Source organism: Strix uralensis, chromosome 19, assembly GCF_047716275.1.
Source record: "Strix uralensis isolate ZFMK-TIS-50842 chromosome 19, bStrUra1, whole genome shotgun sequence".
Taxonomy (NCBI): Eukaryota; Metazoa; Chordata; class Aves; order Strigiformes; family Strigidae; genus Strix; species Strix uralensis.
Window position 1 is genome coordinate 10,573,247 of NC_133990.1, and position 23,803 is coordinate 10,597,049.

General features: G+C 39.4%; 2 protein-coding genes across 17 annotated transcripts in view; one reads left to right on the forward strand and one right to left on the reverse strand.

Annotated features, from left to right (window-relative positions):
- The first annotated feature begins 295 nt into the window (after window positions 1-295).
- Window positions 296-2,970, forward strand: LOC141952193 (nucleoside diphosphate kinase). The gene is made up of 5 exons (XM_074889371.1): window positions 296-453; window positions 728-860; window positions 1,442-1,543; window positions 2,207-2,319; window positions 2,725-2,970. The coding sequence occupies exons 2-5, from the start codon at window positions 732-734 to the stop codon at window positions 2,840-2,842; spliced, it is 462 nt and encodes a 153-aa protein (XP_074745472.1). The 5' UTR covers window positions 296-453; window positions 728-731; the 3' UTR covers window positions 2,843-2,970.
- Window positions 2,971-3,541: 571 nt separating this feature from the next.
- MBTD1 (mbt domain containing 1) overlaps window positions 3,542-23,803 on the reverse strand; it is a 40,862-nt gene continuing 20,600 nt past the window's right edge. For 9 of the 16 annotated variants that reach the window (XM_074889362.1, XM_074889359.1, XM_074889355.1 and 6 more), the window contains 7 exons: window positions 23,726-23,781; window positions 22,358-22,462; window positions 21,375-21,522; window positions 18,764-18,846; window positions 18,205-18,439; window positions 17,449-17,526; window positions 3,542-7,503 (listed from right to left, as the gene is read on the reverse strand). In XM_074889362.1, coding sequence (XP_074745463.1) covers window positions 7,385-7,503; window positions 17,449-17,526; window positions 18,205-18,439; window positions 18,764-18,846; window positions 21,375-21,522; window positions 22,358-22,462; window positions 23,726-23,781 — 824 coding nt within the window. In that variant the 3' untranslated portion in view covers window positions 3,542-7,384. The remainder of the gene's footprint in view (window positions 7,504-17,448; window positions 17,527-18,204; window positions 18,440-18,763; window positions 18,847-21,374; window positions 21,523-22,357; window positions 22,463-23,725; window positions 23,782-23,803) is intronic. The other 7 variants (XR_012631575.1, XR_012631573.1, XR_012631574.1 and 4 more) reach the window with 7 other exon arrangements.

Here is a 23,803-nt window from a genome sequence, read left to right on the forward strand (position 1 = left end):
GGGAGGTTGGCAGGGACAACCATGAGTTAGCAGACCGCAGAATATCTCTAAAAATACGCGCACCTCTTGGTCAAAAATTACTCAGTACAGTTGAACACCCTGAATCTTTTCGCTGTGGAAAAGGCTTTACACCGCCGCTGCTGCAACCGGAGAGCGGCCGGGCCGGCTGCCAGGCGCGGCGGGGGCTGGGCGGGGCCGGGCCGCGCCCCGCCGGGCGCTGAGGGAGCGCAGCGGCCGCCCCAGGCCCAGCGGCAGCGGCCGGGCCCGGCCCGCACGGCGGCAGCGCGGGCTGGCGGCCAGGCGAGCCCGCAGCCCGGGCAGGCCCGCCCCCAAGCGCCGCAGGCCGGGCGGCTCCTCCTCTCCGCAGGGCGGGGGACCCGGCCACCGCCCGCCTCCTCCTCCGCCTCTTTCTTCGGCGGCTGCGGTGCGGGCGGCAGCGGGAGCTCCGGCGAGGTGAGGCGGGGGCCGCGCCGCGGGGGGAGGCCGGGCCGCGCTACCGGCGGGCGCCTCATGGCGAACGGGCCCCCCTCAGCGCCGGGCGGCGGGGAGCGGCGGGCGGGAGCGGGGCCCGGCCGAGTCCCGGGACCAGCCCGGCGCCACGTGGGCCCGGGCGGGGCGGGCGCCGCCATGTCGGGGCGGGCAGCGGCTCTGTCCGACCTTGAGGCGGCGGCGGCGGGGGGTGGGCGGCGGGGCCGAGCCTCACCGTGCGCGTCCCTCTGCCCCGCAGCGCCATGGCCGCCAATTGCGAACGCACCTTCATCGCTATCAAGCCCGACGGCGTCCAGCGGGGGCTGGTGGGGGAGATCATCAAGCGGTTCGAGCAGAAGGGCTTCCGCCTGGTGGCCATGAAGTTCGTGCACGTAAGTCTCCGCGCCCGCGGAATCGCCGCCGGCTCCGGCCTAGATGCCCCCCCCCGCCGCAGGGTGGAGCTCGGTACATCCCCCCCCGCGGCGGCGATCCCGGCCCCAGAACCGGCAGGGGATGCTGAATCGGCCCGACCGCAGCACGTACAGGATCACACCTCAGGCCCAGATTTCTGTCAAGCACAAACGTTTCATTTCTCCCCTTTCCTAAGAATTTGCTTGGATGGTTTAATGCCACCTAATTAAGAGTGCTGAAATGACCTTGAGTGAAACGTTGTGTCGGGTAACAGCAGCCCGACATCTTGTACTCAGCTGATAGCTGAGTATTGCTGCAACGGGAAAAAATAACATTGACAATTCTCAACACTGACACCCCCTAAGGAAAGACGGTGTGTCCCGTACTCCTGCAATTTTACATCAGGAACTTTCGTTGAAACCTACCCTAGCGTTGCAGCAATGGTTGACAATGTTAATGACTGGTGACTCCGGTCACTAATGCTGTAGTCTGACAGTAGTGACACCATTCGTACTGCAGTATTTTAAAAGTGATGTTTAATGTTACATCCGTCCTTTTAAAGGCCTCTGAAGACCTTCTCAAACAACATTACATTGATCTCAAAGACCGACCATTCTACCCTGGTTTGGTTAAATACATGAACTCTGGACCTATCGTGGCCATGGTAAGTGGCTTAATTTTACTTAAAGACTTATTTCTTGAATGTATTTTTCTGTAAATTATTTCTAAATACTCAGATACACTTTTTCAAACTACCCAGTTCTGACCAAAATTAACCAAACCAAAATTAAGACAATCAAGTAAGAAGCTACTATTTATTAACAAGAAAAATGTGCATGTATAAAATGCATATTAAAATGCTTACCATGGATTAAGCAAAACTCCTGACAGCCAGTCTTTTGCACCAAATAATCTTTTGTTTTGGGCAATAAAGGGTCAGGGCTGCCCCACAGAAATCCATCGTTTGTCATTCTTTTTTGCACTCGCCCCCAAACTGTGTCACTGTCCCAGTAGCATCTCCTCCTGTTTTGACTACATACATGACTCTGAGCACCTGCAACTCCACACAAGAGAAAGGTTTTGAAGTTGCCTGGTAAAGGATCTCCTCTACTGGAGTGACAATGTTTATAGTCCTTTTTATAATCACTCTCAGTTCATATGTTTTTTCCCTGGTCATCTTTACAGGCCTAAGAAAGGATCTAGGCTAGATTAATATTTTAGTGGTGGAGCTCTTGTTTCTTTGCAAAGTACAGTATTAGCAAAGATTAATCTTTAGTATTTTGTATAAACATGGATTAATAGGATTTGCTTGTCTTTTTTCCTTAAGGTATGGGAAGGACTCAACGTGGTTAAAACTGGGAGAGTAATGCTAGGCGAAACAAACCCTGCAGACTCGAAGCCTGGTACCATCCGTGGTGACTTCTGCATTCAAGTAGGAAGGTTTGTGCTCAGTTTGTTTCTGATTGATTTTAAAACCTCTATGGTGGTAGTCTTTTAATTCTGGGAAGTCAAAATTGTTGGTAGATATCCTGGTCTGATGGTATTTTATTTGCAGGTCACAATCTGTAACTGCTACTTAAGGAAACGGCTTGGTACAAAACTGACTTTTTTGGAAATGCAGCTCCTCGGGAGAGCTCCATGTAAGATCAGTCAGTGGCAGTTCAGCCAAGTAGCTGTAGTCACCCTGCTAAGCTCCATCAGCTCCTGCAGTGGGGGTGTTTGAACACTGTTCCTCAGATAGTCTTGCAGCTCTAGATGCTTCATCCATGTTTTTCCATATGGAAAACTAGGAGGTTGCTGAAAGTGTATTTTTATTCAGAACAACTCGTTTGTCTCCTTCCACAGAAACATCATTCACGGCAGCGACTCCGTAGAAAGCGCGCAGAAGGAGATCAACCTGTGGTTCAAACCTGCAGAGCTCATCGACTTCAAATCTTGTGCACATGATTGGATCTATGAGTGAAAGGAGTTTCCACAAGGGATTGTGCCTTCTTAATGTGTCATCTCATTCCAGCTATTGACCTGGGAGCAATTATCACCACGGTTATCTTAAGTCATTGTCAGCACTGTCAAATAAATGGATATGAACTACTTGGTTGTGGTGCATTCACTACTGTGGTCAGATAGTCACAAAAGTCATTTTATTTGGTCATTCAGAATTTTCCTCTTGCAGAAGGAAAAGTTAACACAACCTTCCATGTAGAAGTATAATCAGAATAAAAATTCAGTGACTTGCTCATTGCAAAGCTGCCTTGAAGGCTACTGAAATACATCACAGTTGCAAAGCCAACTTGCAGAGGCAGAGGGGAAGGGATGCTTGAGCTCCATGCAACAGCAGAACTGAACTAGCAGAAAAATGTGATACTACCTCATGACAAAATTTCCCTTCCTACACAGCTATTAATACCAACTGTGAAATCGAAGACCAAGTGCAAAGTTTGCTCTCTATTAAATGCTCATCTAATGCCACCTTCTTGCATTAAAAACCTTACCTTGTGCTCAGAGGCTCTCATGCTTCATTTGTGCTCAGATGAACCTACCCAGTTACTTGAAACATGCATGAGTTTACAAATTGTGGGTATTTTTTTATTCTCAGGAGAGAAGCTGGAATGTTTGTGCACGCGCCAAGGAGTGCCCTTTAAACACAATCACTATCAGAAGATGACTTTTTATTATTTTTATTTTGTGTAAAAAAGGCAAATTTAGTGAATTATTTTCATCTTGTACACAAAGTTATAATTTTAATGCTTTTCACATCCATGCTGAAAATCTGCAGTCTCGTAAAAATGAAAGTAACATTAATTTCTCCAAAAGCATTCTTTTTCACTTATGTACATTGCATGAGAAAGCTTTAAATACTCCCTCATGGACCACACAAATTACCAAGAAAATAAAAGATTAAATTTGTACAGATATTGATCTATATATCAAATACATACAGAAATGATGTAAAAACCCTTTAATCTTGATTCCCGCCCCAACATTTTCCCAGGGGCCAAAGCTGATGCCTTTTTTGTATAAATGGCTGTGGCTTTTGTTTTAAATATGAAAATTAAAAGGAAGAAAAACTCAGTTTAAATCACAGTTTTTTTAAAATCCCTTCCCAATAAAGGATTGTTACCAAATATATTAGCACCATCGTACAAATATTGACAGGAGAGGGTATTCACATCACATAAAACAACAATTAAAAAAACAAACAAACACTGAAACCCGTGTTAGTATCCGTAGAACAAGGAATTGATAACTGCTTTAGCTTTCCTCAGATGCACCAAGGAAAAGGTTAAAGAGTTGTATCTAAAACAACAAAAATCAAAAGATCAGCAGAAAGATTTTGAGCACTAGAAGAAGGGTAGCTGCAAAGTAAGGTATATAACTTGCGCTACCTTACGGTTATAAAAACCTGCCATGCCAAATACTGAAATTAGTTTGACCCCATTGAAGATTCCAGATGTCCAACACTTCGCTGCTCTTTTAGCCAAGTAACATGGCTTAGAGTAAAGTGAAGATAAAAATATCTGGAGCCATGTTACTAACTTTTTTTTTTTTTTCCCCAATTTACAAATACAGTGAAGCCTATACTATGGATACCACAGCCAACAGGTAGCCCACACTTTGAAGAGACCACTCCAAATAACTTAGAATTTCACTCAGGTTTTCCTTAAACCTCTCCTAAGCAAGTGACATCAATCAGTTTCTTCTGTGGTTTGCTTAGGACAGCTTTCACTGTACTTGACAACTACACAGTTTAGGTATATTTTAAATTCAGAAACACAAGAGAAATTTCACCCAACTCCTACTGAAGTCACATGTATATCTGAGAAAGCATGTCAACTCACATACTTCAGTGTTTAATGAATAAAACACCTGTTTTTAAAGAACATGATAAAGACTGACAGACTTCAAATCCGATTCTTACATTTCTCCAACACAGGAAGTGTATTCAGCCTAAGTGCTAATTTTCCCCTCTTGACATTTAACTCAGAAATCAGGTATGAGAAATCAGGTACACAGAAGCTCAAGTTTTAGTGACTTGGCAACACACCTTGCTCATTACTAGCCCAAGCTTTCACATTATGAAACACAAACTCAACAGTTTTTCTACTGAAGACAGAAGCTTCTGATGAGAGAAGAAAGCAAGATTCTGCCAACCTTGTTCCAGCTGACTGGGACAACCTGCAAGTTGTTGCATTAAAAAAAACAATCAATAGCCATGTACTTACCAAACCAAATCGATGCTTGCAGAGCTGGATTTTACAGCAGGTTAAATTGGGAACACGGGAAAAAAAAATAATCAAGGCTCAAAGTGTCATTACAATGGTCTCTAGTCCTACTTCTCCAATTCAGGCTGTTCAAAAGAAACATCATGGGTGGGTCAGAATCTAAGAGAATGTATTTGAAGTCTACCAAGCCTGACAAAGTCCTTATTATGGCTATTTTAGAGAGCTAAAATGTCTTTACCACCTGAAGTTACAGATAATCTGATAACCAGATTCTGTCAATATAAGCTGTTGTTAAAAAGGGGTCATTAGTTAAGAAATTTTACCAGTAAGGGAGAAAAGAATTCCAGACATTCCTACACTATACAGGACATTTTTTACTTCCAGTAGTAAATACAAAACTTTACATAATTAACCCCTCTTGCATAGAATGAGGTAAACCTGTGCATATTACCAATACTATGTACCCAAAGTTAGAGCAATATTTTAGAAAATAATCAAATTGCTGGTTTTCAACTTTCTATGCACTTTTTTTTTTTAAGCTCAAACAACAATATACAAAAATGGTCTCCTGGGGCTCTGTGGGTTGATATCCTTAAAGCATTTCTTAGGCTGTAGGAACACAGGCATTAATGATTTTGATTAATTTTCTTTAAGCCCTAATTTATGGTCATGAGTCAAGATGATCATTGTACTGCTCTGAAGGGGACCTGCTAAGACCCAGAAGCACTTATAGAACATATGCAGTTAATTCCTGAGAGTTTAGTTAATGAACCTTACTGGTAAAAGCTAAAAAGCTCTTGATGCACATTTTTCCAGTCACAGCTCTGCAGGGCTGATTAACCATTTTACTAATCAACTCCACGAATGAGATCATTTACAAAGGTACAAAGTTTTAAAATATGAAAAGATAAAATCCAAATTATTAAGAGCTTGTGCTAGAATACTTCGTATTTTACTGGTAGTCATTTTCACCCTTTTACATGACTTCTGCCTTTAAAAAAATCTGGACATTTAAGCAGGTGGGGCTAATGGGATACTTGAAGTGAGACACAAGATTCCAGGCAGTAAGCAAACCCAGTTTATGAATTATATACTAGACAGTGTATGATTTATATACTGTTCTCAAGTCTCAACTTCCATATTACACTATTGCAGCAAGAAAAGAATATTGCAGGCTCTGCAGAACTGAACTCATTTTTAAAATCCACAATGTATGGCTCTTTCTAGCTCACCTGAAGCCATGTGGAACATCGGTTTTGAACGTTCACAAATAAATATTTAAGATGGTAAGGGAAACATCTAGGTGTGCCTGAATGGAAAAAAAAAATATCAAAATACTACTCAGAAGTTCCTTCCCACTACCAAGGGAAGCCTGAGTTACTAAGTTTCTTCTTTAGTCTAAATTCATAGCTAAAACTCATCTTCCAAATGAGGGAATTTTCTGAAGTTCCAGTTTGGCATAGGGCTCTGTAAACATTTGCTGAAGCATCCCAAGACTACAGACATTCATGTACAGACAAGAGCTTTATAGTCCCAATCCAATGCCCACTGCAGTCAATGGAGACAAGGCTACTGATATTAATGGGCACTGAATCAGACCCTACGGAACTTTTCTTTTTTAAAAAAAATCTTATATAAAAAAAAGTATTTTAAACTAAATAAAAACATCTTGAAAAGTTAAAATCTTCCTCAGGCGATGGCTCCATTGCAATTGGGGCTACTCACTGAGTAGAGCTTTACAGGACTATCTTCCACATACACTTTATGCCTCTAAATTAGGGTTTAAATGCCTTATTTTCACAATAAAAAAACACAGAGGCGTGACCAGTGCAGTTCACAAGAGTCTAAAAACCTCCCAACTTGTACCAAAAAGGTTCATTTATGACAGTTCATTTGTATTTGCAACTATATCTTCCTCCAACCGCTTCCCACAATCATGCTAATTAAACTTTAATCTTACCAAAAAATTAGAATTTCAGTTCTTGTTAACAATGCACAATAAATCTGAACTTGAAAATATTACAAAATTCTTTCAAAAGCTTCAAATACAACACAAAAGTGTCCATTTTTGTTTTTAATAAATTGAAAAATCTGTTTCACTAAAATAGTTTCCCCGCCCTTCCAAAAAATTCTGAACTGAGTCTAACTCATCTACAGTTAGCAAAGTGCCCCAGGTACAGTCACCTGAACTGTACCATCGAAGTGGGAACAAAATCAGTCAGTCTTGGAGAAAGGCTCTTTTCCTATCACCAATACTCTGTCCCTCACTTTTCTGAGCTGCCTTATGGTTCTTGTTTGATGTAGTAACTGGCAGATCCGTTGCTTTCCTGATCGGATGCTCCTTGAAGGAAGCTGTACTCCTCTCCATCTAGCAACTCCTCCTTCAGCTGCAATGAAGTCACTAAAAATAAAAGAAGAACATTAAAATTCAAAGTAAGTGCAACTTTTCCTTAAATTCTCTTAATCTTACTAAATTGGGAACAGACCCCAGATTGCCCACTTTCTTACAGTCCGCATTTTAGTGATTCTTCTTTTAACACTCAGTATCCCACAGAAAGCAGATACTTTCCAACCATAAATTGAACCTTAAGTTATGCTCTAATATTAACATATTTGAACAAATTACTTACAATAATATATTCTCTACAGGGTTTTCTCAAGAACTTAGTATTTTAAAACACTGGTTTAAGACGATAACTGAACATAGCAGGAATAATGACTATTGCTCAGAATGACACTTATTTTACTGTTTACTCTTGTTTACTGCTGACTTCCTATTTAGTCTTTACGCAAGTAAAAATAAGACTGTTGGCCATTTAAAAATCTACAATTCACATGACTTAGCCCAATTATTGTAAATGGTCTATGTGAGACAAGACAAAACATCGCCAAAGATTTCTCAATCATTAAAACTATGATCCCAGAAGTTTAATTCAAGCAAAACTTTTTTGTAGTTCTAATCTTCTCTCTTCTTTGGTAAAAAGAAAATAGAAATGAGATACAAGACATAAAAAAGATGTTATGAATAACAATGTCACAATTACTTTTCCAGTTTCATTAATGAATAGTGATAGTTATCAAACATGAGCACAATGACAAGAACACTGAAAACAAAACATGTCAAGTCTTTCATTAAAGGTGCAGTACCCACATTAAAGGGTTGATTATACAAAAATAAATGGTTCTCTATGACCAAATGAATGAGAAGAGTATTAAAGCTCATAGCTACTGAATACAAAGTTTATATGCATTATCAATGTATCTTGAAATGCAGAAATATGCAGTGACAAAAAAAACAAACCCATAACCTGTTGCTGTTGGTAGCCCTGCAATAACTTACAAGCCATTTGATTAGTCTTTTATTATTTTTCTGTCATCTTCCATGTTGAAACAAACTCTTGTGCTAAATAAAAATAAAATTTGAAAATTAAGGTATTAAAAACTGTCAAAAAGTTGCAGCATAATGCAAGCTCTCCTCATTTCTTTAATAGATGCCTCCTCCCACCTACATAGCCCACAATACCTTGCTGGGTTTTTTTTTTGCCCTCTAAATACTTTTCTCTGCATTATGCCCAACTCTGAACATGAATCTTGATCTGTGGAGGACAACAGAAGTGCTGTCTAAATGATAAGACACATAATTGGTTACTTGGACACGCTGCTAATACCTTAAGCAAAGGCTACACAAAGGACAGGGACACAAATCTGAAACCCATCAGGAATGTTCTTTTTCTTCTCTCCCCCCAGTATTTGTGGAATGCTTCTGCAGGTAACAAGAGTAATAGCAGTCTCCATAATTTGGCTTGCCTCTGGCTAATTTGAACCAAAATCCTTATATTTAGGTATTTAATGATACTTTGCTTCATTTGTCCCTATTATACAGCTTTTAACTACAGCCCTCCATAAGAAAAGCTTAGCTACAGCTATACAACAAAAGTTACTTGAAATAAAGAATAAAAAAGCTAGTGGAACTCATCTGACCAATCATCTTGGAAGTAAAAGGGATGCAGAAGTGCAAGGTACTCCCTTTTTAAATAGTCTCAGTGATTTTCGCGGAGACAAAGAAAGACTGTGTCTGAGGCAATGTCATTCAAACCCCCAAAACATCAACAACAGAATGAAGCAACGTGGTCCAGAATATGTGCTGAAGTAGGGTGAGTCTCTCAGAGCGGTCTTCTCCTCCGACAGGCTGGCTGTAGGCTCTTTTTAAAAGGGAAGCTGTCCAACAGCTGCATTTCAGTGCTTAAAACATAAAAAGTGCAAAATACTCATACACACTAAAGAAGCACTATGACTTTGCTAGAGAGCAAAACCACTTTATACTGTACAAGATGAAGTAGTACTGAAACCTTCTCCTGTGCTTTTGACAGTACAAAGATGGGAGTTGTTTAATGAGCCTTACTGAGATCTCAGACAAGAAGCTTTAGAGCAAACACCTGTCTCGTTACTAACCTTACACTACTGCTGTTCAATGCCATATAGGCATCTCCTGGGACATACTTACACCCCAGCTACGGCTACTAAAATGTGAGGCAGCACATGAAGCTGAGGCATACATATGCAATTAATACGTTCCAGCTGATCTCAAACGTGTTCTTAACTTACTGTATGTTATCAGGGCAACGCCCTCCCCTTCCCCAGACTCAAAGGGTGTGGTCTTGCTGGTTTCAATTTAAATTTAAACACCTTTGGACAATGACAAGGCTACATCACAAATAAAACTAATTTTGCCCTGCCTCTCCAAAATTCAGAACTTTGAAAAATTCCCCAGAAATGATTACAAAAAGCATTTGCTGTCAGAAACCAAAGAAGACAGGTGTTTGTAGAAACTCAAGAGAACTAATGACAAGAAAACTCAGACTGTGCATGTCTGTGCACTACATAAATGTAATTTGGGTGTAGATCTGCAGTAAGAGAAGAAGAAAAGCTGTGCAGAAACAAACACTCCAGAACACTCTCTCCTAAGCAAGGCTTCTCTTCTGCATCAAAGACTCTGTTACAAGACAGGCATGTACACACAAGTAGCAAGCTGAAGTAAAAATAAAGGAGTTCTTGAGAAGCGTTGAGAGGTGTGCAGAAGAGTCAAGATCTGTCCTCGGGGTCTGAAGGCAGCAAGGAAGTTACCATGTCCCATTCTGTTAATGGATAACACAGGGACAAGAGAAGCTGTTCTGGATGTATTCACAGTCACTGAGAAGTGCCAGTATGGGAGTGTAAATCAAGCAAATCCAAAGCTAAACCTATCAACCTGGCAACTGTCCTGCAGGGAGAGCTTAATCCAGTTTGCCTGACAGATCAGGCAACAGATTTGTTAGAAATAATTTGTTTACCTGCCACATTATATTGCCATATGTATTAGAAAAAGGGAAGAGAAAAAAATAACTATTAGATCCTTGCACTTGACTTTATAATTGAAGATTGATTACATTACATAAGCTACCCTTAAATAAGCTCAAAATTTTCATCTTCTCGCTCAATATTACTGATAAATTAATATTTAAGAGTTTTTCTCTGCTCAGTCATACAGATGCACAATTATACTGTCAATACTTAAACCAAACCCAGGTTTTACAGCAGAAATAGGGAAAAGATCAAACTCTAAAAGGACGAACTCTTTTCAAATATATTTTCTATATTAGTAACCCACAAAATATCAAATGATGCTTACATTCTGAAGATCTTTTCCCAGGTAACTGTCGTCTTCTGACACAAAGGCAAAGATCACTCATTATTTACTGTGTACTGTTACCTTCTCTGCAAAAGATAATCCACACTAACTTCTTGCTTACATCAGATATTCCCAAATCCACATTACCATTCAGTTTTAGAGTGCATTTTTGTATTTTAAAACTCTGCAGAGCTCCTCTGTGCCTTTGTGCCTTGGTAACCTACAACATGGCCTCCTGTGAAGTTTTAAAACAGCTGCAATCCTTTTCTATGATTAATTCAGTGAGGTGGTGTGTCAGTGAGAATGATAAGCTCTCTAACAGAAGAAAATAAAGCCAACCAAAATTTAAAGAAGGAAAAAAAAAAAGGAAAGAAGAGATTTGATGCGTCAGCACATTACATGCTTAGTTCCCCACCCTGTCCATCATTTCCCTCTGCCGTAACAGAGACTGATGTGGCTAGTTACCTGTTTTGAGGCTGGGACTGAACTCTTGGCTAGTCCTGGGAGGCTGGAAGGCCTCCGGGGCTGTCTGTGCTGGAAGGGTTCGATATGGTGGAGGAGTCAACTCGTCATCACCAGAGAAGCTCCTCCGCACCTCACCTGTCATGGGTGGGCTGGACAAACTGACAGGTTTCTTCCCAACTGGTATCTTCCTCTCTAAACATCAAGTCAAACTAAAATAAACGCTTGGGTTAAAGTGCATTAGTTAACTCAGACTGTTCACTGAGAAATGGCTCTGCTTCATATTCACTGATTCTGAAAAACAAAGGCCTGTACAATGGCACCATTCAGTTATTATTGGGAATATTGCTCTCCACATCCACATTTTACATACTGAATTCTAGAGACTGGCTGGTAGGACTTCAAGTGCATTGCTTAAAAACATGATCCACTTATTCCATACTCTATCAAGGAAATAGAAATACTGTAAATTGCTTCTGTTGCAGCTACACTGCACGGTCAATACAGAATCCTCTGGCTGGACACCCAAGACACACGGGCTCAGTTTGAAATGGCAGTTGTGTGTGCCTAAGAGATAGAAAGGATGGTTCTGGGGACACAATCCAGTCCAGACAAAGTTTAACACCTCCAAAAACTTAGTTTAAAAATACAAACTCTTAAGTACTTTAGAATGGTTTTCCCATTTTTACAGCATCTTACAAACATCAATGAACATTTCGGTGTTTAGAGAAACTACCTGCTAAAATGCCTTCAAATTATTAAACATTGCATTCATGAAAAAATGTTATGAAAACATTTCCCATGCAAATTATTAACATGTTCCTCCTTTATCACTACGATGCTCCGATTCTGTGCCCAAGGAAACTCCTCTACAGTATCAGGGATACAAGCACCGTAATACATCATCTCCACTGCTTTCAACTGTATCAAAACTATGGTTGCTAATCCTTAAGTATCCTCAGCACTGTCAGATAAAGACAACATGACAAACAAAAGCCTAGCCCTGAAGAGAAAAGGTAACTAGATTATGTGTATGCTAAAGCTATCATTGTTTTTAAACATTTTTCTTGCAAGGCAGCTTCAGGATGAGCCTTTTAGAGAGAGAACACTAAAATGAGGCATAATGTTATCTACAGAATCCACCTTTTAAAATGTTGAGGTCAAATTATTGTTTCAATAACCTTATTCCAATATATATACCTACTAGAAAGCAGATAATATGAGCAGATACTACATACTACATTATTAATTAATTGGCTAGGCAAACTACCAAGTTACCCTTCAAGCATTCACCTGCACAGCCTTCTGACCAGTAGGCACCTATAGTACAAAATCCTACCCACTTCAAATAAACACTATTTGGAAACAAAACTGGAAGTGATTCCCAAGGACTCATAAAAGCATGCACAAAACTTACACTTGCAATTAGAAATCAACAAGTAACACAGTAACTATCCAGCAAACAAAAACTACATGGAACCTGATCTTCCTTTCTTTGGATAAAAAACAAGCAGCAATGACAGACACGCTGCTGGCTGACAACGCAGGAGGCCTAAGGCATAATTCAAACAGACCACCTGGTATTTTGCATCCACAAAGAACATGTTACAGTTATAAAACATTCTAATTAAAAAGGAAAAAGCTAAAAAGGGTAAAATAAGCACATCTTTACAATCCAAATGCTACTGAATGGGTTCACTGTCAACCTGACAAACTCTTGCATAGCAACACAATAAATCTAAAAAAAAATTCCAGCTTTATTGAAGGCTAGGCCAGGTAGGATGCTAGTTAAATAAGATGACTGTCCAAAAGGGAGTAGCAATTAAAATACACTAAAGACATTGGTACATTTTAAATAAAATTATTTCATTTCAGTAATCACATCAAAACAAAGTGTTTGGGCGTTCCAAACAGCTGACAAAACCAAATTATGCTTAAAAAGTCATAGGAGCATCTGTACTATGATCAGCCTCTCCCTAATAGGGGTAAGAGCCTAACATTTAATTTTCTGTCCTTATTACTAAATGTGTGCATGTTAACTACTTCTAAGTCACAATGACATAGGGGAAAATTGACATCATGTTGCCCAACATAGATTTCAAAGAAAGGAATAGAAAAAGCACAGCTGTATTCTCAGCTCCAAAATGACTTTTTTCAATGCGTTAAGAAATTCTCCTAAGATCGCTTAAAATCTTCTCTTGTATTCCTTTGTTGTTGAGAAGTAAAACATTATGGCTGGATGCAGTGCTTGTTGAGTTGTTCCCATTCAGTGTGGAGAGTTAATTCCACTGGTTATACTAGTTTCTGTAGTGGCATAACAGAACAACAGGAGGCTGACTTCCTTCTCTTTTGCCGTGATCCCATTACGGCAGAGTTTGCTATTTAATCAGTTCTACTTCTCATTGAGTACACGCTACTCGCTCCTCAATGGACTCAGTGAAGAGGTAAAATACTGCATTAGAATGTAAAGAGGTAAAATACTGCATTAGAAAACTGCATCATTATACATAGCAGAATGACAAAGCTTTCCTGGAGTGTGTTGTGAGTACTTATGAGAAAGACACGCAGAAGTAACACCTCTCTGTGCTAAAAATAATCTAGTTAGGACATACACAGTGTTTCCTGTTAATCAGCTATGGTTAGTTTACCATGAAAGCGTTACTACTGTATTACACAGTTTTATGACTGAAATACATTTCCAAATAAGATATTTATTTTTATTTTGAAGTGCTGAACAACAAAAGGCTTCAAAAAACATTTTCTTAGTATTATTTCCTGTGACTCAGCACTTCTGTTGCCATAACCTACCAAGAATAAACATGTAGGAAGCAGTCAACTATAAATTTTGATAAGCTTGCTCTCTCATCTCTTTTCCATGATTAAGTACATTTCTTAGTATTGAGTGAACAGTCCAGAAAAGAAACCCATCAGAAGTTCCTTCTTGTTTCCACAGCCCACATTTACTTCAGGTTAGTGAGAAATGAAGAACAAATTCCACTAGAATAAATCTCCTCCCTATGGGGCTAGGTAAGGGGAATTTTCTCCCAGTGTTTGTGTCACACTTACTGTAGAAGAGGTATCAAGAAACTTTTACAGAGGTATTAAGTGGAAGGAGAGGGATGAGGTAAGGAGCAGGATGGTCCAGCATAGCTTGCTACACAAAATCTGCTCAGACAGTCCAGAATTGTCCAAAACCAGGTCCTACACAAAGATAATTAATGATATAGCCATCTTTGCCTAGCTTAAGGCAACAGCACTCACAACCTTCTCTAGATAGTCTCAAATCAGCAGTTTTTTCTGCACCTGAATTCAATTTAAAAAAAAATACTGCTGCAAGATTCTGAGCAGGATCTGGATTTTACTGTTTATTTCCTCAAAGAGCAGAAAGGAGAAACAGCACAATGTTTGAGGCACTTAAGAAGTTGTAAGAACTTCCCAGACACCTGCTTTATCTGTGGCACTCACTGGGCAACTTCTTTTTATGTCCTAAGATCCAAATGGCAAAAGTTGCTTTCTGCAATGACTCATGAAGAAGGTTCCAGTTTGTCTTAACAGATCCATGCACAAACTTACTGGGAAGACAAGGGTTTTAATTCCTCATGTTAGTTCCACATAACTGTAGCACAGCTCTTCACATTTAGGTCCATTTTTCTACTGCAGGGAAAGCCCCAGATAAAAACAAAGTTTTAATCTCATTTGTCACAACGCTGAAAATCACTGCAGGAAGCTAGGGTAGACCTAACTCAGAATTCAGCTTCAGGTCCTACTCAGAATGAAGATAGCTTTTTTTCTGTCCCAGGTCAATGGGCCCTTCCCTGATAGCTAGATCTGTGATAGAACAGAAATCAGTGGATGCATCTTAAATCAATACGAGAAACTACTGTTCAAAGATAGAAAGACCTGAAATAAGGGAAACCGATGACAGGTTTGTTTTGGTTTTTTTTTAGCTCACACAAACCTGCCTGAATTTCCCCCCCCAATCACCTCAAGATTAGCTGATTAATTCCATGAAAAAAATTTGGTAACTCTTCTGGTTGAAATTGAATTACTTCAAAATATATCAGTATCCATCTGTAGACCCCTGCTCTAGGTTTTATGCAAGAGTTTCCTTAGGGGCAGTTAGTTCATGTACAATTCAAACTAGCAATCAGTCCATTTAATCAGACTTTACACGAGTGTCAGGCTCATCCAGAGTTCTTTTCCATTTTTTTTTCACCATGTTTAAAACTTTATTTTTATGCAATCTTTCACCTTGTCAATGCTTTTCTCCCAGACCTATTCCTTTATCCAGGATCAGTGGCCAAAGGCACAGGATAGTCCTTAGAAATCCACATTGCTTTTTGGAAGTCTCTGATCGTAGTACTGGCAGCAATATTGAAGTAATCAAAATGATTGATGCTTTGTAAGATAAGGCTGTCCAGATACTAAAGACCACAAAGCTTTACCATCAGGAAATACACTTCACTGAGACCAGCTGCAAAGCAGCTACTCCTCACATCTACAGAACAGCATAGTTTGGATTTCAACAGCCTCTATATTTCAAAGTGAGTTTTTAAGAGATGGGGGAAAACCGTTGTCTTATCTTTCAGGGAATGTGCCTTAAAATTTTAGTTTTATTCTGGAAACAAGTCTAAATAAGTCAAGATGATACACATTCTAATGGTAAGAAAGGCCTAATGATCTCTCTTAGAAGAGTATTTCACATAATAAAATCTCTCATGTCACATTAAGGACTGTTAAAGATTATTGTTAGTCAAGTTTGCTGATCTGCAGGTAGTATAACTTTGAACATCAACAAAACTGTTGATTTGACTGTCTGCTAGGCTGTCCTAAGAGAAAATATCTTGACAAAGAAGCAGGGCCAATTTAAGATGACAGATAACAGACCCTCTTCTGGAGCTGATCTGCCCATATGTCTGCAGTATAAAATACTGCACCTTTCCAACTCTCCTGTTTCCAAGAAAACACCAAGAGAATGAGTCAGCACAGTCATTTGATGCTCCAAATATAAAAGACATAGTTAGGCTGTCTGGAACTAAATCATCTACTTCTGTCAACACAAACTATTCACCCTTATGTGGCAGAAAAAACCTCCCTCCCCAGCTGCAATTGATTATTTTTAAAAAAAATACTGTCAGATCTTGAGTTAAACATCATTACAAATTGTGTAGCACTTAACAAGACTATAGGCTTACTCTATGTTCGTATTTACCACGTCATTGCTCGCACATACATCTCTTGTACAATGGCTGTCATGTTGCTGCTGCTCTTGACTCAAGAGGTAGCAGCCTTTCAAAACTGTCAAAGTATTAGAAAAATGGCTTGAGAACCTTTGGAATAAAACTGCCATATAAAACCACAGTATTGCTTAGAGAATACAGATGGATCTGATTTCCAGATAAGAGTGATGGGAAAAGGCACAGGGTCCTCTTTCAACTAGCTGCCTTTACTCCCTTCATTTTATTCATACAAAACAGATTTTCAGTTTAAACCGGAGTCCTGGAAATAAATATATGGAGAAATGCAAACTTTGCAACTGTGCAAATTCAAACTGGTAGTGAATTTTGAAGATAACTTGATCCAGAGGGAAACAATTACTGTGGAAAGAACCCGAATACTTCAGATTCTTAAAAATGTCTCTACTGTGTTTTACTGTGACAGGAAGTCACATACAGCAGTGCTACTTATAGTTCCAGAAAATAATCATATAAAAGTTTTACACAAAGCTTCTCAGAGATGTCTCATCTTAAAAACTGGCAAATAAGTCACTTATTTGTTTTAAAGAACAACCAGCTAGATGGTAATTTAAGTTTTCTACATCTCATTCTTTCTGATCCAAGTAACTTGTTCCTTATTCCTACACCCATGCTACAAAGAGCAGAATTAAAACTGTGTTAATTGATACCTGAGTACTTTTTAAGGCAGTATACCTACATAGTCAATGTATTATTTAACTAAAATGATGTCTGAATACCAAAAATATTCTAACAGTTGTCCACCTACAATTCAGATAGATTATTATTAGCAACATCAACCCTGTTCCGAGTTATAAAAAAATAGTTATTCTCAATGGAAAAAGTTCCTTTTATGGCATACTGCACCTTTAAACATAACATCTGTTTACACACAAACATTTCCAAATAGAATAGGGACTTAGGGAGAGAACACAAGCTTTTTAAGCAACAGGAAAAGTGCAAACACTACTTTGTCACCCACTTTTCTTATGTCCTTTGTACTGTTGCGATTTAGCTTTTTTCTTCTGTTTTGATGAACTTGACTGGCTATCTCTTGATGCTGCAAAAAATTAAGAATTCAAAATTGAAGGTTACTATTTTGAAAAAACACTTCGGAATGTGTCAAAGCTGCTACACAGTTACAGAATTTCTCCTTAATGACTAAACAAAGGCAAAATACCTTTATTGTGGGAAAAACCTCCTATTAAACTACTAACAGTAACTACTATTACCTTGCTATTAAACAACTAACAGTTCTCAAAATGCAGTTATTAGTTATATATATTATATTGTATTATATAAACTGACCTGACAGGACAAATCTTGATGCACTAAATAAAATACAGCCTTCTCACGTAAGTACTTCTGCACACGAATAGCTATGCACACGTCGAGTTCCCTCAAATTTGACGTGTAAATCATACATATTTGCAACCCTAAAGTAATACAAACTCTCAGTGATATTATCTAGAACTGACAAGTAACAGGCTTTTTCCCTGGATCAAATAAGCATCTTCTGGCCATTAAAAAGTAGTAAGTAGCCACCAAAATACCCAGAAGTACTTTAAAAGTCAAGGTGGAAGAGATTAGAACTGTGTACTTCTATGCATTAGCAAGAATTTGTTCTATTTTTGTTATGCCTGGTGACCTAACTTGAAGAGGATGAAGTCAGGAAAATCATCAGCCATGAACAAGGACCCATAAGCAACTGTTACATTATTGACAAGACAGAACTTACATTGTGGCGCTGGAGGCTGTAGTTGATATCCAGTTAGCTGACACCATCCCACGGGATAGAGGTCTGGGGACTCGCAATCCACCCACTGATCATATTCATCTTCCCACCCATCAAAGTGTATCCTCAAAAGACGGTGGATAATGCGAGTTACTGTGGCCACACATACCAGTCGAGGTTCCATCAGATCAACAGCCTCCAGTTTCATTCCAACATGAAACCCATGGTTTGGAACTTCCTGGAAAAGCAAATACAAACAAGGCAAGCATTATTATACAATCATGTTAATTAAGATGGTTTAAGCACAGTGTTGAAACGAGTATTTCAGTCAACTTAATGTAGGAAAATATCAAGTATCATTTATGCAGTTTCACGTACAGCTGTATTTAACATTTCAGAAATATTCAAGCTTAATATACGCAAAGGGTTCTTATTTCTAAATCTCTGTCATCTTAGTTTTTTTGAAATTGTATTTAATGAAATCCATCCCATGGACTATCCAGACAGAAATTTAAAGAAAATACTAATTACAGTTTAAATATACATGTATAATGTTTATTACCTTATTGAAGAGCTTTACAGGTGCTGCTATTGAGTCAGTTTCCCTGAGGTAGTCAAACCATTTAAAAGGAAGTTTTGCATAACCTGTGAATTTTAAACAACATTTTCATACATCAACTGCCAACTTCATGCATAAGAACAACAGCAAAAATAGTATATTGGCACTGTGTTACGGCTAAAAAGACAACAAAGAAGCAAAATATTAACATCAGAAACTTCCACTCTCTGAGCTTTGGTCTAAGGGACAAGACAGTCACCTGGACATTGCCCATTTGCAACAAACAAGATGAATGAACCTCTGGATAATATAGAAAGTGTCATTTAATGTTAAGATTAATCATTCATACATGAAGCTTTCTGTCCACGTAGATCCTTGATCTCTACAAAGCCCCACACAAATGACCCAGAACAGATCATGTAATTAAGCACATCCAGTGTCTTTCCTGTGGGGAAAGAGCTCCACTATTGAAACACCTGAATTGTTAGGAAGAGAGTGGTAAGAACAAGAGTGGATATTTTAAAACTTAAACAAGGCTAGAAATAGCAATAATATGGAAAATTACAGGACTTCTTTTCCCCAATTTTAAAAACTATTATAGAGGGAAGAAAATCTCTCAAATGTATTTAGCGTTTGGTCATCTACTGAATACACATAAAACATGCAGGACTGGAAGGTTTCTCTGTAGCAGTATGCAGTGTTGGACATACTATAAAGATTGCAGCGTAGTGGGCATGGCATGGGGAGCTACGGGATACAGCTGTGTCTTATGTAGGTGAGGGTAGAGAGCTCCCACTGAGCCACAGCTCAGCACTGCAGGGCCAGACTCCTCAGGCAGGTAACATTCACAGCCCAAAATGCAACCCCTTCTTGAAAGCGTCTAAGCATCCTCATCTTCTACTGATTTCAGCAAGACATGAAGATGTTTGGAAGGAACACGCTTGTAAATGTAAAGTCCAATGATTTCTCAGCCACTTCGTTATCCACATTGCTAAATGTTCTTTGGAAAAGCGTGTGCACATTAGGTACGCAATATCTGCGGGAACAGATGTAGCTGGACAGCTCACAATTCATAAGGGTAATAACATATCAGTTTTGCATATTATGCTTTTCTTCTTAATGCATGGGTCCTCTGGCTAGACCAATATATGTGTAGGCAAGTCCTTCCATTAACTTCTCACTATGCACACCCTACAGACATGTGCACACAGTTCTTGTTAGAGTAGTCAGAATTAAGAAATTGTCTATTTTCAAGCCCACAATTTGGAAAGCAAAATACACCTCTCATAAGAGCTAAGAAGCTTTGATCACTTTGATCCTATTAAATATGTTAATGCACATTATGTTCTGTATTTTACTCCTGTTAATTCCCCTTTCAAATGACTTCTAGATTACTGCATGTGTGATCTGTAATTGCCTCTCAGTGCATGATACAGGACTGTTATGGAAAACTGCCATAAAAGGGAAACTATACACGTAGATTAAGAATAAGGTTGCCACGATACAACACACAGAGAAGTGTAATAGATGTGTTAACAACAAATTCACATACTTTGTGTTAAGTAGTATGTGAAGAGTAAAGAGGAAAAACAGAAGGGAGTTTTTTCCCTATTCTGTATCATCAATGTATTTGTTTCTAAATTGATTGATATGTATTGACATGCATGTTTTTTTCCTCCCACAAAAACTTTTCCTATTGCAAGACACTCTTGCACCACATTTCTGAGGGGTGATTATGCCCATGAATTTCTAGGCAATAAATTCACTAAATGAGGTGACTGAAAAATAGTAGTAAATCTGTCCGACTGCTCTTTCCACATACTCAAAAATTACAGATTCATTAGTGTGCAAAAATGAAAATGATATGAAATTATGTTCTTCGTGTTGCATTACACTGTCTTTGTAGTTATTACCTAGAAAAATAATTCAATAAATGCAAGTAGAAGCCTGCAAGAATGAGAATGGAGAAAACAATCCGTAGAAAACCATTATTATCTGCTGTTACACAGCTAGTTACAATCCTCTTTATAAATTGCTAGACCAAGACAATAAAATGGGAAAATGAAGGCAACACAGTCTTCTGGAGGCATATGTGCTAGCAGACAGACAGCTTTTTCTTGCAGAAGGGATTACGCAGCGTACAGCTCTAATGGCTACTTCCTCGAAGCTCAAGTTTGTGCATTTTCTTCCAAAAATTAACTTGCATTGTTGCGAAGTAGCCCAAGACTGAGATTCTTTACAATGCTCGTTAATTCTTTTGGTGGCCAGGACTTCCCAAGCAATGACATATTTTGAACAACCCTTTTAGTGACTAGCATACTTCCCATTCACTTAATGGATATACTATTCAGCTAGTGGCTATCCTCAATTTCTAACAGCAAAAGCAAATTATTTTAGCCAGAGAATCAATCAGGTGTTCAATTTGACTTCTAAATTAGAAGTTTGTTATCCCTGTTTTAAATTACTCTGAAATTACGCTGGTTTGTTTCAGACTTGAGAAAGTCCTAAAAAGTGACATGAATTTTGTAGACTGAGTTAAGGAACAAAGCATATGGCACATACAATATCACTGAAAAATATTCAAAATAAAATGTGGTCAGAATGCTATATGTACCTCTGGGTGGAGTTAGTTCAATCATGTTAATTTCACAGAAACCAACAGGGAAAATAGAAGGGGAAGTGGCATGGTAACAAAACCAATCAGACCCATCTGCTGCTTCTGAGCCATCAATCCCAATCATAAGATAGCCATCTGCTAAAACCTTTGTAAAGAAAAACAAAATTTTGCATTAAATACCTTTAACTGTGTGATAAGGCTAGAAAGAAAGCATGCCATGTTTCAAAAGAGTGAAAAGTAATAATAATGGAAGCATACTTAGGACATTCAATTATAACAAAACAAAAACACCCCAAATCATACCTGTCTCCAAGATTGTGTGTACTATTGTCAAATGTACCTTTGTTAACTGCAAAGTTATGAGATGAACATTTCCTTTTTCTGATCTCTAGCTCATTTTTCTTATGAACATCACTTCTACTTGTAAAGCTTTAAAATTCAGTCTACTCTTTAGTTTGCAAGGATATTCTGCACACCATTAATAAGGAAAGACAAAATCATAACCACACTCCTCATTGGTAAGGTTATGCAATTCTACTAAGCTACTTTTATATTTTCTTCCTCTTTTAAAACAGATTTCACATAGATGGGCTCCCTTTCAATCAAGCTAGGAAAGAAGTACATCCTTAAAATATCTTCATAGACTTCTGCAAGTAAGCAAGATGAGGTTTCTTTCTGAACAGCTGCAAAACACTTGGTATAATTAGCAGATTGTCCTGCAAATTAATCTCACAAACATCTTATATTCTAATTAAAGGTAAGGCTGAATTTCCAGATTCAAATTACAAAAATAAAATTACATGAGTACATTCTTTTTCATAGCAGTTGTATATAAACAATTAATGGATATATTCCATAAACATTCACTGTGTGAATGAACTGCTCTTAGTTTGTTTGAGCTTTTTGTTTCAAACCCGAATAAAGGTGAGTGACAACAGGATTCCCATCTACCTTCCCAAAATACATATTTGTTTTCTTACCTTTCTAATAGTTGCCACACATATTGCCGAAAGATTTAAGGGGTCTATAGCTTCCAATTTCATTCCTTCTTTAAACCATTCTCCAGCTGCGTCAACCTCTTTTACCTAAAGAATCACAGCACCAGAAACTAAGAATCTAATAAGCTTGTGGGCCAGGTTTGTGTGGCAGAGTTTTTGGTAGTGGGGGAGAAGCTTCTGGAAAGCTCTCCTGGCTCCAAAGTTAGACCCACCTCTGGCCAAGGCCAGGCCAATTAGCAACAGTGGCCACACATCTGCAATAACCTATTTAAGGAAGGGAACCTGAGGAGGGGGGAAGGACTTTGAGGACGAGTTACAAGGAGGACACCTCTGCAGACACGGAGGTCAGTGGAAGGAAGGAGGGAGGAAAGGGGGAGAGGTGTGCCAGAGTAGGGAACCCTCCTGTATCCCATGGTGAGACAGGAGGGCCACCCCTCCTGCCACCCATGGGTGTCACTGGAGGAGCAGAGATCCACCTGCAGCCTGTGGAGGACCCCTGGGAGTCTGTGGGAAGAAGCAGCCCCCACTGTTGTAGTTCAGCACTGGGAAGCGCAACACGTGGGGGTGACCCACACCAGAGCATCTCAGGAAGAATCATCCTGTGGGGAGAGCTTACAGTGGAGAGAGTTTGTGGAGGACTGTCTCCCATGAGAAGGACGTGATGTGGAGCAGGGGGGAGAATGCAGAACAGTGCTTCCCCCCGCTTAGAGGAAGAAGCGGCAGAGTGACTGCATCCCCCATCCCCTAGCCCCTGTGCCACTGGGGGTGAGGAGGTAGATGTATTGGGAACAAAACTGAGCCCAGGAAGAAGGGAGGGGTGGTGGGAGGTGTTTTAACATGTGGTAATGCTTCTCACTGCCCCATTCTGTTTGTTAAGTGTCATTATCTTTAGTGATGTGAATTGAAGTGACACTTTTCTACCCCTTAAGGAGCCTGTCTTTTACCTGTGACAGTTAATGGGTGAGCAACCCCTCCCCATCCTTATCTCTATTTCTGAGCCTTTTGATTCGTTTTTCTTCTTCCCAGCGCTAGGGGGGGAAGGGGTGAGTAAACAGCTGAGTGGTGGTGGTGCTCAGTTGCCCTCTGGGCTCAAACCGTCACCTCAAACACAACAGTCTGGAACAAAATATAACCCCACACTATCAAAACTACCAATTGAAATACCTGTTGTATCATCTCTGCTGATGTCAAGGAGGACAAATCAGGTAAGGACTTGAATAAAAAAAAGTAATGCTTGTGCTGGGCATGTTTTGAGGACTTAAGTAGAGTTTCAGGTCTATTTTACACACACCAGGAGCTAAAGGTCCTCAATCAACTCTGAGAAAACAGTGCTCTTGCTAGCAAACTCACCTTCATAAATAAATGTGGGGGTGCATCAAAATGTCCATCCTGTTTCTTTGTAATATCTACAAGGAATAATATATATAT